The sequence below is a fragment of the Caretta caretta genome, chromosome 8 (genome assembly GCF_965140235.1).
Source record: "Caretta caretta isolate rCarCar2 chromosome 8, rCarCar1.hap1, whole genome shotgun sequence".
Lineage (NCBI taxonomy): Eukaryota > Metazoa > Chordata > Testudines > Cheloniidae > Caretta > Caretta caretta.
The window spans coordinates 96,492,413-96,507,975 of NC_134213.1; the positions used below are offsets into that span (position 1 = coordinate 96,492,413).

Genomic DNA, 15,563 nt, shown 5'->3' on the forward strand with positions numbered 1-15,563 from the left:
TTTTTTCTTTCTAATCTTCACTAGCCTCTGGGAGGGAGAAGATCCTGTGATCATTGAAACACACGCAGCTGGTGGAGAAAAAACAAGGGACAGCGGTATTTAAAAAGACACATTTTATGAAACAGTGGCTACACTCTTTCAGGGTAAACCTTGCTGTTAACATTACATACATAGCACATGTGCTTTCGTTATAAGGTCGCATTTTGCCTCCCCCCACCGCGTGGCTACCCCCTCAACCCTCCTCCCTCCCCGTGGCTAACAGCGGGGAACATTTCTGTTCAGCCACAGGCAAACAGCTCAGCAGGAACGGGCTCCTCTGAGTGTCCTCTGAAGAAAAGCACCCTATTTCAACCAGGTGACCATGAATGATATCTCACTCTCCTGAGGATAACACAGAGAGATAAAGAACGGATGTTGTTTGAATGCCAGCAAACATACACTGCAATGCTTTGTTGTACAATGATTCCCGAGTACGTGTTACTGGCCTGGAGTGGTAAAGTGTCCTACCATGAAGGACGCAATAAGGCTGCCCTCCCCAGAAACCTTTTCAAAGACTTTGGGAGTACATCCAGGAGAGCCGCGAATGCCAGGGCAAAGTAATCCTTTCACATACTTGCTTTTAAACCATATATAGTATTTTAAAAGGTACACTCACCGGAGGTCCCTTCTCCACCTGCCGGGTCCAGGAGGCAGCCTTAGGTGGGTTCGGGGGGTACTGGCTCCAGGTCCAGGGTGAGAAACAGTTCCTGGCTGTCGGGAAAACTGGTTTCTCCGCTTGCTTGCTGTGAGCTATCTACAACCTCATCTTCTTCGTCCCCAAAACCTGCTTCCGTGTTGCCTCCATCTCCATTGAAGGAGTCAAACAACACGGCTGGGGTAGTGGTGGTTGAACCCCCTAAAATGGCATGCAGCTCATCATAGAAGCGGCATGTTTGGGGCTCTGACCCGGAGCGGCCATTCGCCCCTCTGGTTTTCTGGTAGGCTTGCCTCAGCTGCTTAAGTTTCACGCGGCACTGCTTCGGGTCCCTGTTATGGCCTCTGTCCTTCATGCCCTGGGAGATTTTGACAAAGGTTTTGGCATTTCAAAAACTGGAACGGAGTTCTGATAGCACGGATTCCTCTCCCCATACAGCGATCAGATCCCGTACCTCCCATTCAGTCAATGCTGGAGCTCTTTTGCGATTCTGGGACTCCATCATGGTCACCTCTGCTGACGAGCTCTGCATGGTCACCTGCAGCTTGCCACGCTGGCCAAACAGGAAATGAGATTCAAAAGTTCGCGGTTCTTTTCCTGTCTACCTGGCCAGTGCATCTGAGTTGAGAGTGCTGTCCAGAGCGGTCTCAATGGAGCACTCTGGGATAGCTCCCGGAGGCCAATACCATCGAAGTATGTCCACAGTACCCCAAATTCGACCCGGCAAGGCCGATTTAAGCACTAATCCACTTGTCAGGGGTGGAGTAAGGAAATCGATTTTAAGAGCCCTTTAAGTCGAAATAAAGGGCTTCATCATGTGGATGGGTGCAGGTTTACATGGATTTAACGCTGTTAAATTCGACCTAAAGTCCTAGTGTAGACCAGGGCTTACTAAGGTTCCCCTCCAGGTCATGCCAGGTTTATATCGCCTTTTCCTTATGCGACAACCTGCCATACCCCAGAGGCGAAAGCCCCTAGATATGCAGCCAACTCATGTAACTCGTGTGTGAGACCATTAGGTTGACATAGACACTTGCCATAGCTAGGTTAAGCACCAATGCAAAGGAATCGTATCTGCTCAGTTTGGTAATTCTCCAGGGTGTGTCAGCTGGTGGGAGAGGGTGGTTTAGCAGTGCTGTTTCTGAAGCTATGTGGCTCTTGGGATAAGCCCTCTGCTCTCAAGTAATTCCCTCCCCCCCCACCCCCCTGAAACAAGGTTCCTGTTGGTTTGTTTTTTCCCATGTCAATTCCTGCAACCCAGCTTGGCTTCTTGGAATGAAGAGAACCTTCATGGAAGGACTTTAAGGAAGACTAGTGACCCCTCCACCCCCAGCCTTTCCTGGCATGTTCGGCGCAGGGCTCTTAATTTGGAGTGCAGTGCTTGTGAGCACCGAAGGATTCCCCAAGCACTTACCGCCCCATTGGCACACCACCAGGTCTGCACTGCCTCCTGGTGTGCTGGACAGCAAGGCAGTCTTCACACTGGGTGCTGGCCTGTATCCCCTTCAGTAATGGCCTTTCCTGCAAGCCAGCCTCTCTCTCTCTCTCTCCCCTTCCTCCCCCCTTTTGCTGACAGATGGGTTGGAACTCCCTTGGGGACTACAGCAAAACACTGCCTGTCTGCTCCCCCTGCAGAGTCTGAATCCAGCCGCAGAGCCTGCAGGCATGTTCCAGTACAGGGCAGAGACTACCTCACAGGGGGTCCAGCATCAAACCGTGTGCTCTTCTGGATAGAGCAAGCCCTGGTTATATCGTGGTTCCTTGATGCTTCCTGATCTCAGCTCCTGCTGCTGCCTTGGACTTACTGAGTCCCATACAGATTCTGGCATCAGCGAGGCCCCAACAGACAATGCCTCTCCTTTTCCCCAGGAGTTACCTTAGGATCCCCCTAAAGAAGGCCTTTTGCACAAGGTCTGAGAAGGTGCTCACTGAGACTCGTCTCATCACTGTGCCACGCTCCCTCCCCTGTTGAAGTCATTGGTTGCATCCTGATATCTCTCACTGTGTGTAGCTGTAGCTGCCGGTTGCCTCCTGATTAGGTCACCCGGGGAGCCAGAATCTCGTTAAGCGGTGCCACTGGCCCTTACTAATGCTCCTTTCAAACAGCCATCCTTGGTGTCTGTTTCCTGACTCGCCAGATCCTTTCACCTGTCTTGCAGCTTGGTCAGAGGGTTAAGCGAGCTGGGTTCCTTTTTATTGCATTTTTGTAGACCTGTAGTTACAACTCTCTCTGGCTGGGCAGGTTTGCATCACAGCCCTAGACTGTGCTTGGCTTAGAACACTGAGCTCCTCCTAAAGCAGTCAACGGGAAAAGGAACTATCCGTCATGAGCCTTTATGCCACTTAGAAATGCACTTTCATTCTCAGGAAGCAGTCTGGTTAATAATTTCTATCTGAACCATTCTCATCTGTGGAGGAAGGTGTAATGCCTTGCTCATGGCGTTGGGCAGTCTCATGAAAGCGGCTACATTCTCTCGCTTCGCCACAGCGAACAAATGATCCCATTCCCCAGGTAGATGAATCAGCACACCAGGAAATGCTGTAGAGATTGGGGTTCATTCTGCCAAAAATGCAAGGTATTGGATGGAGAAACATCAGGCCTCTTAGCAGTCTTATAGGTTTCTTCCCAACTTGTGGTCAATTCCTTCTTTCCCAGAGCGTTACGAAATTGAGTTGGTCTTTTCTCTTTGGATACAGTATTTGGGCAACAGGCCCGTCTCTCTGTTCTGCATATGTTTTTCAGGATGAAGAGGGAGTGGTGTGTAATCTATAAATAGAGAGAGAGAATACTTCTTGTGGGAAATGGCCATTTTTGAGCTCAAAGCTACCTGAATGTACATCATAAAGGATCTCTTTAATCTTGAGGCAGTTTTAACTAGCAAGGGTTTCTCTGTGGTGTCTTTCATTTGACCCACGATCACCTTTTTCTTTTATTTGTAGTGACTGTTGTTTTACTTACTCACTAAGCTCCAGTCCTGCAATTTGCAGCATGTTGAGTGGACTTCATAGACTCCAGTGGAGTTCTTCACAGGCTCAACAGTCCATCTGCATGTTGTCAATTGCAGGATCCGGGGCCAAATTTACTTTCTTCACATGGTTGGTGGGTGGTGATCACACTGGCAGCTTCCCTGGAGGTCTGACTTCTGTCTAGCATAGTGGATCCATCACAGAAGAAAGGCAAAATGAGATTTATTTATATTTTTTTGCATGTGACTGATTTCTCCTAGTGAGATCCATTACTCTGGACAGACTCCATTCCCTGTGCTTGTCTAGTAGGTATTCAGTAGATAGTTGGTTTATTATGGGATTTTCTCCTCTTTCAGTTCAGGAAGGGAATGTTTAAAAGGGCCTCAGTGAAATAAACAAAATGATTGGGGTTCAGATTGCGATGTTTCTAGCTTTGTCTCCTCTGCTTTGGAAGGATTTCTTTGGGGAGGGGGTGACATCAGTTCTGCAAACATGCCAGCAGGGGGAAATATTCAGAGGGTTTTTTTTGAAGTGGTGGTGGGGCATGGTGGGGTGTTGCAACTCTGAGTTAATACTTCTGCCAAGAACAGTGAATCTAGAAGAGGTAAGAGAACTATTCTTGCCATACTGTACTAGTTATAAATTACAAGGTAGTACTAGTTATGTATGTCCTGTTAATGCAACAGATTCATTTATATGAGCATATAAACTAAACATGGAAGATTGACAGAGGGCTGTTCTGTTTTAATCTTTGTGGCTGTGTCTTTCTGTGTAACACTTTAAAAAAATTCCTCTTACTTTATTTAGGTTGCACTCAAGTTTCTGTAGTACAAAAGATTTGCAGGTGCAAATGTCCTGCCTTCATTAACTTCCCCTCCCTTTTTAATTTATGTGATTTCAATTTTCCTTCCCTGTACTGTTAATTAGGGGACCCCTCTAATCAGTACCATTATCACAGTGGTATTCATGTTTAGGAAAGCTGCTAAACAAATGCTTGCAAAATTGCTAAATGGCTAATTAATGTCTGTTAATTAAGAAAATTGCTCATGGTAACAAACCATGCCATTGCTGGCAGCAGCTAGAAGGCGAACACTTGTTGAAATTAGTAATGTGGCAGGTATAGAACATCTGCTGCTGTGCTTTTCCTGAAGTGTGTGGCTGCTTCACATAACATACTTACAAGGCTTATTTGCTTTCTATACCAATTACAAGTTCTTGGACTTGAAAATTTTTTTTTTTTTTGCATTAACATGCATCAGTGTATTCTTGCTCAGAGCTCACATTTTCCAAACAAACTTTCTTTTCATGCTTTAAGGGGGGGGGGATTGGTATTCAACCCCAAAATGTCAGAAACTGCTGTCTTGTGGTGTTAAAAGCTACATGAACTAATCTTTCTTTTTTCCCCCAGACATGTTTAGTATCGCTTTACTCAAAAGAAACTTTACTTGCATCATTTAGGTAATTCGTCTTGAGGAAGGATATTGCATCTTTAAGGGTAACAACACAGCCCTGCATGTAGAAATGGGTTGGAGTTGTGCCATCCATTTATTGGAGCTAAACTAGGCTTCAACTTAAATATCTGGCACAAACATGGGATGTGCTTCTAAGCAAGATCTTTGCCTCAACACTATTTTTAATACCTTGTATTAACCATTTGACCCACAAATCAAAAGGAAGCCCTTTAAGGTGTTCCTTACCTTCAGGAAGGTGTGGGAGGGTAGTGGAGAAGACTTTTTTTCTCTCCATACACACACTTTTTTAAAGCGTATCCAAATGTATTTGTCATTGCAGACTGGTTGAATTCTAAACCATTACTGTAAAGTTGCTGGTGTGCTTTGACAGATGTTCTATTTTTTTAATTAATTTTTTTTTGCATATATCATTATTCGTTGTTCTTTCATTACAAATGAATAGAAACTCAGCTAAAACGAGACTGGCCTCCCTACAAACAGATCCACCAGTAAATCCTTTTTAGCTCTTTCTGCGCTTTCATGTGCTAATCTATAACCTCCTTCTACTGTCTGACCTCACAGGGACCACCTGGTTCTCAGCCCTCGCCACACGCACAGCCTCCACCTCACAATCCTAACAGCATGATGGGACCCCACAGTCAGGTAAAGACACTAGAAATATGTAGGCCACTGATAACGGGGCTTGCGTTCTATTTTGCTCTTTAAGCTTGTTGGGTCTGATTGTCAGCTGATGTGAATCAGCATAGCTCCTTTGATCCTCATGGAGCTTCGCTGATTTACGCCAGCTGGGGATCTGATCCTCAAATTTATTCTTCCAACATCATGCCAGCGCCAATATGAAATGTTTGTTTCCTTTTGATTTTGTATGTTCAGTTGACAATGGATTAGAAAGTCCATTCGTAAGTTTCAAATATACATAGCTGTGATAGTGTGAGAATTTTGTTAATTTGTGTTGTGTTTTTTTTAAATTGCATTCATAGCACTGATATGAATATATGGTTTAAGTGCTTGGCTTTTGGTTCTTGGCATTGGGTTTTTTTGCTTCATTTACCAATTTTCTTTTTCACTTGGAAAGTGTCTAATAGTCAGGGTCTCCCATGCACTAATTTTAGCAGCCTTATATAGTACTGTCCAAGTATGTTAAACCATCTCTCCAACAAAAATAAATCTGTGAAAAATACAAAAATGGAGTGTGAAGATCTGTTTTTACCAACTCGTTTTTAAAAAAGAGATTTCTCCAGAAAAATGTGTAGATTGTAACCAGAGTCTGTATGGAATGTAGTAATTCTCTTTATCTCCATGCTGTGAGTGCATCCTGTCATTGAACTAATTTCATGTAATTACAGCCTTTTATGTCACCGCGATATGCAGGAGGTCCCCGGCCCCCCATCAGAATGGGAAACCAGGTATTGTATTTCCTTCCTCTGTTACCTGAGTTAAATGGGGGATTTTAAACCGAAACTTTTTTGGCAGTAGGGGGAAAACCAGACTTTCACAGAGCTGAAGGTTTCTTATATTCTTAGACAACTTTGTGGTATCACAATTCAAATAACATTAACTCACTGATTAACAAATTCCATCACAACATTTTCTCCGCTTTTCATGAGGGTTTGTAATGCATTGAATCTCAAGAAACCATTTGCTGGTAGAAACTCCGTCACATAAATGTAAATATCAGGATCTGGCATAGGAATTGTGTTCTGTCCACTGCCAACAGCTTCTTCTCTATCAAAAGAGCTTCCATGTAATACGCAGTTCTGAGTTCTCCTTTATAATCGCACAACTTCTTGGTTTTCCCTGACTGTCTCCCATGATTTCAGCTGATATAAACAAAATTATGCTATGCGACTGATGATGGTTTACAACAAAGCTAGCTTAAAATGTAAATTTTCCCTGGAATCTTTAAAAATTAAAGTGATGCATATAATCCTGCTGTTAGAGAAATGATCCACCAGAACACTTCGATCAGCTGCAGGGTTAAATTTTAGTTGTGCTTATCCTCTTCCTTATGGCAGCTTAAAAGAAAATGGGGTTTTGTTCATATAATTATGAACATAGCCTGTTTATGTGCAGGAGTTTTAAGATTGTGGCATTTTGTTGTAATTTATCCTGTTGAAGCATATGCTAAGAATTTAACCAATTACTTTCCTTCAGTTTCTTTTTAGCAAAAGGTGTAGCACAAAATACATCAGAAAAATAGTTACCTACTTAGTTTTTATTCCAATAAGATGTCACTTTACTGTTAACAAAGGAAGACCTTTTAAAATAAACCTTGTAACTCTTGTTAGTGCATTACGCTGTCTGTTAAAACACTGTTTTATAAATATGATTTAGAAAACGCCATTTAATTTTTAATACTTCGCTATGACTTTTTTTCCCCCAGTAGTAAGTGGCTCTTGTTACTTTCGGTCACCAGAACTCACTCACAAATGGTGCATATGCATTCTTTCTGTTTGAAACATTTAGGCATCCATTTTTTCCCTGTATCTCTGTTTAGCTGTCTGATTGTAAGAAAAACTTGTGAAAGAGAAATCCGTCTTACAGCCAACAAGCTTGTCAGTTACAAGAGACCGATTTGGTTCCCAAAGTGTTGTGTTGGTAGAGATAAACACTGATTATCTTACCAAGTACTAAATAAGATGAAACTTCTTATAATGCACTGAAACCAGTATAAACTCTTAACTCCAGCTTTTCCCTGTGCTGTGAGGAATCTTTAAAAATAAAAACAAAAAAGCCTGTCCTGGACAGTGTATGTTTCTTTTGGGGTTATAGGGAGCGAATGGGGAGGATTTGAGGAAGGAAGGTCCACCTGGCTTTACACAACTCCTTCACCTTCTCTGAATTCTCATCCTCATTCGTGCTGGTGAAATCTCTCAGCCCTGCAATGAGAAACCTGCACATGGAAAATGACACTGATTAGGCAGCTCCATGTAACTTTTTTTTGGAGTGCTTTACAATGGAGGACCTCCCCCTAGTTAGGACCTTAATCTCATGCTCTCTGGTGCCTGGCACGGTGGGTTCAGGGAAGAGGACTGAAGTCAAGTGGCTAAGCACATCTCTCTTACCTAAAGATGGAAGACCAGAGGATGAGATCAGCTGCTTGACACCCTGCTAGGACTATTGATGTCCCACCAGTTGAGAATGGCTACGCGACAATTTTCTCACATGTGCATGCATAAGAGTGCACAGGTGTGTTCAGATTTTCCTCAGGTAGAGGTTCTAGCTTCCAGCTAGAGGTTCTAGCTTCTGCCTAGTGTAAGAAAACAGGAAAGTGAAACTGATTAGGAGCAGAAGTTAAACAGACAAGTCAGTCTGTGCTGTCCAGGCCTGGTGAAATGCAGAAAGACAACTCTTTTTGTAAAGGGCAGTTTTACCATGTCCCTTTAAATCAGGCTTGCAAGACGTCCCAAGCTCTTGCTGCTGAAATATGGACAGCACAAGGAAAATGCTGGATTATCTGTAAGTGCTCTGGATATTAGTCTTGTACAAATTACATGTTGTAGAACACTATTTTGATTTTTGTCTAATAGCGTCAAGGTGGAGTCGTGGTTCCTTTCGATCTCAAGTTGCAATGATGTATCGGAAATGTTTGTGAACGGGCATTGTGAGGGATATATTTGTAATGTTGCAACTTCAGAATCTCGGTGTTCTGTGCTTTTTGTTTTTATACACTTGATAATTTAAGTTAATGAGGAGGATAAAACTAATTTGACTTGAAAATAAAAAAACAAACAAAAAAAAACAAACCCAAACCTGCTGCATTGAGAAATACTCTCACAACTTAGCTAGGTTACTGGCTAGATCAGAGGTGCAAAAACATTACAGCAGGGCCAAATAAACAAGAAATGAGGCAGTAACGATTAGGTGAGAAACACTTTAATAGCAATGTGAACCATATATGAAAAGTGTGTTTATTATTTTCCTACTTCTGTCTCCCAAGCTGTAAATCTATAAAGATTTGGAATGAAAACCTTCCCTCTGTTACCTGAGTTACCTACTCATGGCATTGATGTGTTGCCTGGCCTGCGTAAACTGACATCCTTCCTTATTGGAGAGTCTCTAAATTTTTACAGCATTATCTATTTCATGTTGGTATTCAAATAAAAGAAAAGCAACAGTGTTTCAAAATTGTTTACAGTTTGCTTCCCCAAGGTGTATGGTATCTGTGTTTTCTCTCCCTCTGTATTTGCACTGAGCTGTACATGGAAGTCCTCTTTTGAACTTTAGATTTGTTGTCCAAGTGGAGTATGACTTTGAAAAAAGAAATACAGTGTTCGGGATACTAGGAAATGAGTAAATATACATTTTTAGTAGTCCTAAGGCCATCTTCATAAGCTATTCAGTAATTTTTAAAATCATCTTTGCAGATGAAATGTCTCTTCACTGGCAAATAAATAACTTTAATATATTTACATAGCATATTTGCCAAGTGTATACCTTGAAATTACATTGGCATCAGTATCATTTCACTGAAGTGCTTTGATCAGACATTCTCTCATCCTGACAGCCATGTGGGTCCCCTCCTTCTATTTACTTACAACTAGAAGCTTGGAATTGGACCTTCAGTACAGTAGTGTGAAGTATTACAAGAGAACTGGGGGTGGTTTTTTTAAAGGCTGTGAAACAAAAGTAGGAGGGTTATGAAAGCGAAGTTGGGCAAATTACAGGGATTTAGAGAAACACGTCATGGAAGATGGCTCCACAGATGTATACAGGTAGGAGCTGTGGGTAAGCAGAGGAAGTTATGACAAGTCCCTCGTTTCCCAGAAAATAGACCACGTCCCCTGAATTCTTTGTGTTTAAAGCCTTGAATTTAAACTACATATTTTGGTTACATATCTGAGAGCTTATTTTTCTTCTCCCCCACCCCCTACCCCCTTTTCTTCTCCCCCACCCCCAATTTTTCTAGCCTCCAGGGGCTGTTCCTGGTACACAGCCACTGCTGCCCAACTCAATGGACCCTACACGACAACAAGGTAAACATGCTCAAGGATGCCTGAAGGTGTCTCTCTGTTGGCTTTGGGCCAAACACTGTTACTCTGCTATAATGACTTCATTGATTCTACTCCCAACAGGGCACCCTAACATGGGAGGACCAATGCAAAGGATGAATCCTCCACGAGGGATGGGCCCCATGGGTCCTGGTCCGCAGGTAAACTTAAACTCCTGTCCAGTGCCAAATAACATCTTACGACTTCATAAAGTTTATAAGCAAAACATCATCCAAACAATCTCTAGGGGTTTAAAGAGCTGGGAGTTCTTCTCACATACTCTCCATTAGCACGAATGCATTTTACATTCGCGCATTGCAGCTGGAAAGCCCGCGTTCCAACAGTTGTATCTTCAGAGCTCAGCATCCTCATTAGGGATATTGCAGAAGCCCCTCTTGCTCATTAATTGGAGGCAGTGCTGTTTAGCTGTGACCACGTAGTGATGGTGAATGCATTATCCAACTTGCCTTGATAACACTTCAGAAAGGGAGTGCCCACATAAAAAAGTAAGCCATTTATAACGGGAACATAAAGCTTCCCTCTTCTGTATTCTGTTTTTCCCTATCCTATTCAATAGACTATTTCACTTCTCTGGCATTTAAGCCATTCTTTGTTTCCTGGATAAATCTAACGCTTGCCTCTTTCCCCTCTCCCAATTTTACCTTTAAACTTCAGATTGGGGATTTTCGATGAGGGAAAAATTTGCTGATGAGGTTTAGGGATTTTCCCCCAAAGTGGGATATGCTGAGTGATCTTCTCATGAGCTACAGAAAAATTCTGACTCCCTTTTTTTTCCTGTAACTTTTTTCCAAGTATATTTCAGAAGCTCTTGTCCTTTCCCAGGCGATTCAACAAACTTGTTAGTTTCCTTTATGGTAGGAGCTAAACATCGGCGTTACTGAAGAATCCTCAGTTTGTTTTTTTTAGTGTTAGCGGAATATCATTCTCCTCTGAATTTTCACTAGCATGAGTAGTAGCTCGACATCCGACAAAATCTTCCGATTCCTGAATGATGCCAAATCCCTCTTTGGTTGCATACATATCAGGGAGTGGGGGAACCAGTCCAATTATGAGTAAATTTTAAATGAAGTAGATCTGGGTTAATCTATTCTGTCTTTGTGTTGATTCCTTTTAACAAGTGAATTTGCATGCTACTATGTTGACTCACTCCTGTTTGTTTGTTGTGATAGACTTTAAACAACGTACTACCATATCTCGGACGTAGCTTTATCCTCCCTGACTTCTTGTTTCCTGTGTTGTCTTCAGAGCTGTGTAACCCTGGAATAAATGAATGTGCGTTGCACAGGTTTCCCAGGAGGCTGTTGAGCTAAAGGGGTCTTGTGTGAAGAGAGTTAAGAAATTATTTAACTTATGAGAAACTATTGAATACTGACAAGAAGGGAGAAAAGTTGATTGAATAAAAATGTACATCCCTCTCCTTGGGCATGGGTGTGAAACTCGGCTAGATTCCCCACACCTCAGAAAAAATCCCAAGCATTCTTTGCAGGCAAGCTTAGATTCCAATAGCTTGGTTATACATTTTAATGGTCTGACACTGTCAGGAACTGGTACAACAAAGCTCTTAATAGTCCCACATGTATGATTACAAAAGTCTGCATCTGTTGCACTTGCATCAGCCAAGCAAAAAGTGCCATGAAAGTTCTGGGTGCTCTCAGCAGTTTGGACAAACCAAGGTGATTGCCATGGAACTTGAAAGCTGTTGTATTTTAATCAAGCACCGTATAGGTTTTCCCCAGTCCCAGGTGGTATTGAAAGTTTTGAGTGTTAGGGCTTGCTTTCTTATGCCGGGACTATTAGAGCATGTACATTAGAGAGAGCGCCTTGTTTAATGTTCCTTTAAACAAGTGCAAGCCTGTGAAAATGGACGTGCAGTCTCATCAGCCGGTTGGCATGTTTTTGAGTCTTCCCAAAATGCTCAAGAAGCAGATGCCCAGAAGCTTTAGTGCGTGCATGAAATAATCAAAAATATTGAACAAGTCACCCTTTTTGTTGTGTGTAATAAATCAGTGTACATGCTGCACACCCACTACCTTCCCGAAGTGTTTTTTCAAGACCTTCTAAAATATTACTTAATAAGCATTTGTATGGAATACATTTTTATCCAACCAACAGTAACCTGCAGGCATGTACCAGCCACCTGATATTAACTGAAAACCAGTCATCTTTTACAATCTAGCATCATGTTTTAAACTCTTGACTTCCGATCTCTTTTTTTAATGATTGTAGCGTTAATTCTGTGAACAGTAAAAAGGCATTTGTTGGTGCTGCTGAGGTTAGATGTGTCAGTGCTTCTATTAAATACGGGCTTCCAAGGGTTTATAACTTCCCCTTTTTAATTCACATTTTGCTGAAGCTTGACACCTAGCTTCTCAGCACAAAGGCACCTTTTCCCCTTTCTCTAACACCTTTAAAACTCTTTGGCCTGTTTGGCTGTTTCTTTCAGCACCAGTTAGAAGTACTAAGTTTTAACATGGGGTTTTATGTAGCAGTTCAGCATAGAAACTGAGATTTGATCAATTAAGATTTGCTAGTGACTTCTTCGGGTAACCCTTTTCATCCTCCTAAAAGTATGCATGTAGATAAGATAATGGGCCCTAATTCAGCAAAGCATGTCAACGTGGGCTTAAATCCAAAGAGTTCAATGGGACTTCAGTACATGCTTAAAGTTAAGGAGATGCTTAAGTGCTTTGCTGAATTGGGACCATAATGAAATATTTGTACTCCTGCAACACCATTCTGTTGACCTAGCTGTTGTGCTTTGAGTTACAAATAAAGGTATGATGGCAGGGGAACCAAAAAAAAACAAACCCCAAAATGCTCTGTCTTATGAGAAACCAAATTTCCCAAATAAGCCAACCCCAAATTCACTGGTGTAAATCAAAAATATTAGTGGAGTACTACACTGCCAAGCATTAGGTACAGCTCCAGTCCTAGGAACGAACACGGAATTTGCTGGAGACCCCATTTATCCCCTCATTCGTGGCGAGAAGAGAGCCTCTTAGCCGCTGACTCAGTCTACACTGCATGCCTCTTGGGAGGGCATGTAGGATACATGGAGCTACATGCCACTGCGAAAGGCAAGCTGTGTCCACACGGCGATGCATAGCGACACATATGTCGGGGAAAGGCTCTGGCACGGGGAGGCAGCAGGAAGCTGCCAGAGCCTTGGGGTCTTTCCCTGCTTTGGGGAAAGACTTCAGCAGTGGGACACCTGGCTTGGGGAGTAGATTACGTACCCAGAGGGTTCAGGAGTGTGTCTTACTCTGTTTATCTAAGCAGCACCTCGTGGTCTCCATTGCTGTTATACCCATGCTAGGGGAACTAGCCATGTGCGGCGTAAGTGTATCTCAAGAGCTCTTTGGGAACAAATAGAAGTTGTCCCATTCCAGTCCCAGAGGGACAGCTGTCCGGATACAGAGCCTCAGGAATACGCACAGTCAAGTTAAAGTGGGGGAGGGGGCAGTTCTCTAGGCTCTCTCAAAGAGATGGGGGAAACCCGTTGAGTGAGTAGAAGTTTGCAGGGGGAAAATGGGAGTGTGTGTCTGTGAAACCCGGGAGCCACACAGGTTTTGTTCCTCTCCTTGAATGGAAACCCCCCCCTGCGTTTTCTGAAACAGGTGGTGTAAGCGACTTGCACTGCCATGCTCGCAAACACAGGGAGCGCAGAGCAAGTCTGAGGGAGAACCCTTTTGATCAGGCACTTCATCTAGTGACTGCACCGTTTTTCCCAGTCGCTGGCTGTCAACATCCTCCTCCTCTTTATCCCTTTTACAGTCGTGGTTTGCTGGGATGGGTGCTTAGCTCCGTGTGTGGGAGTGGTGGTTTCCTAGATAAACCAGCCTTGCAAAACTGCTGAGGAAATAAACTGGTCCAGGCACAGAAGAAACAAATGCTATTTTACCTTGAATGAATGGACAAGAAGAATTTAGCAAGGCTGATGCACACTGCGAAAGGCATGCCCAGATCCGTTGGTGATGGGCAACTGACTTGGAGAGAGGCAGAGAAATTCAGCATGAGGATTCCTGCTCCTGGAGCCACAGCATTCTCTGGCTTGGCATTACAATAGATATGTTCTTATAAGATCAGGTACACTGATCGGAGACTCCTGTGATAGGCAAAGCCAGGGGGTGACATAAGAAAGGAGAGCAGGTGCCTGAGTTGTTTACAGCGTTTCTGTGTTGCATGTCACCTTCCATCCCACCCCCTGTGCATGCGTTTGGGTTTTACTTGCTGACGCAGCATCAGATTTGACTATGAAGAGGTGCGAGTCAGTGACTTGGTCAATCTGAACAGTTCTGTAGGAAAATCGAAGTCCCGTCCCTTCCCTTGCAACTCTGCGGGCCGTGAATCTGTGTGTGTGTGCGTGTGCGTGTCTGAAATGCACACTGTTCTGTAGTGACTTTAAGACCAATCTTTTTTTCTTTTTTTAAGCTTGAGATGTAACCCTAGGAGGACAGGTTGCTTTTCCGTATTTAGAAGGCTACTGCAAACGTTCATGCTGTTGGCATCTCTTCTGTGCATCCCATTGCTTGCTCATTACACTATAGCAATGATCTTTCAAGCAGATACTTTTTTTCTCTGTCCATCCACCCCCAAACAAAAGAAAGGGGGGAAAAAAGAAAAACCACAGGCCAGAAACTGATATGCCTGCTGGAGCTGGGAGGGAATTTCCCTCACTCCATAATAATTGTATTGCACGGTTGGCCGGGGCATTCTCTTTCCTCTGAAGTGGGCCACTCCCAGAGGGCAGGTCCAGGTTTAGGATAACCCAGTGCTGTGCTCCAGTCTGCAATAGGGAAGCCATAATGCAAAATCTGTCTGGCTTCTGTATAAACCTTTAACAGCCTGTGATGTCAATGGAAAGATACCATAGTCCTGTTTTATTTTAAAGTTTTTAATTGCTTGTATGTTCATCATCATCTAATTTTTTATTAAAGTTCATTTTCACAAACTAACCCTCTTGTTTTTGTTTGTTTGTTTTTTTCCCTTCTCTTTTCTTCTCCGGTTTCCCTTCTCGTTATGGTAGACTGATCCTTGGTTATCATTGCAGAACTATGGCGGCGGAATGAGACCTCCACCCAACTCTTTAGGCCCCGGCATGCCTGGAATTAACATGTAAGGCAAAACCCATGATGCTTTAACTCTGGTGTCTGACAGCAGCTTTGACCCTTGATTTGAAATTACTTTGGAATCCCAGTTCTACATTGCTGTTGAGCTGTATCTTGACGTGCCATGTATAAAAAGCTTTTCTTTTTCATTTAAACTCTAGGGGCCCGGGAGCTGGTAGACCATGGCCTAATCCTAGCAGTGCTAATTCAGTAAGTGTCTGTCTTTTTATCAGTATTAGACTAGAGCAAAAGTTTGTACATGAGCATCTCTTCAAATATGACTTCCTTCTCGCGTCTTTTGTTACTTCTG

At 43.1% G+C, this 15,563-nt stretch overlaps 1 protein-coding gene across 6 annotated transcripts in view; it reads left to right on the forward strand.

Annotated features, from left to right (window-relative positions):
* Window positions 1-15,563, forward strand: part of SSBP3 (single stranded DNA binding protein 3) — a 137,831-nt gene that overhangs the window by 111,750 nt on the left and 10,518 nt on the right. The window contains exons 6-11 of one of the 6 annotated variants that reach the window (XM_048859758.2): window positions 5,695-5,775; window positions 6,480-6,539; window positions 10,043-10,109; window positions 10,209-10,285; window positions 15,172-15,260; window positions 15,415-15,463. In XM_048859758.2, coding sequence (XP_048715715.1) covers window positions 5,695-5,775; window positions 6,480-6,539; window positions 10,043-10,109; window positions 10,209-10,285; window positions 15,172-15,260; window positions 15,415-15,463 — 423 coding nt within the window. The remainder of the gene's footprint in view (window positions 1-5,694; window positions 5,776-6,479; window positions 6,540-10,042; window positions 10,110-10,208; window positions 10,286-15,171; window positions 15,261-15,414; window positions 15,464-15,563) is intronic. The other 5 variants (XM_048859759.2, XM_048859760.2, XM_048859763.2 and 2 more) reach the window with 5 other exon arrangements.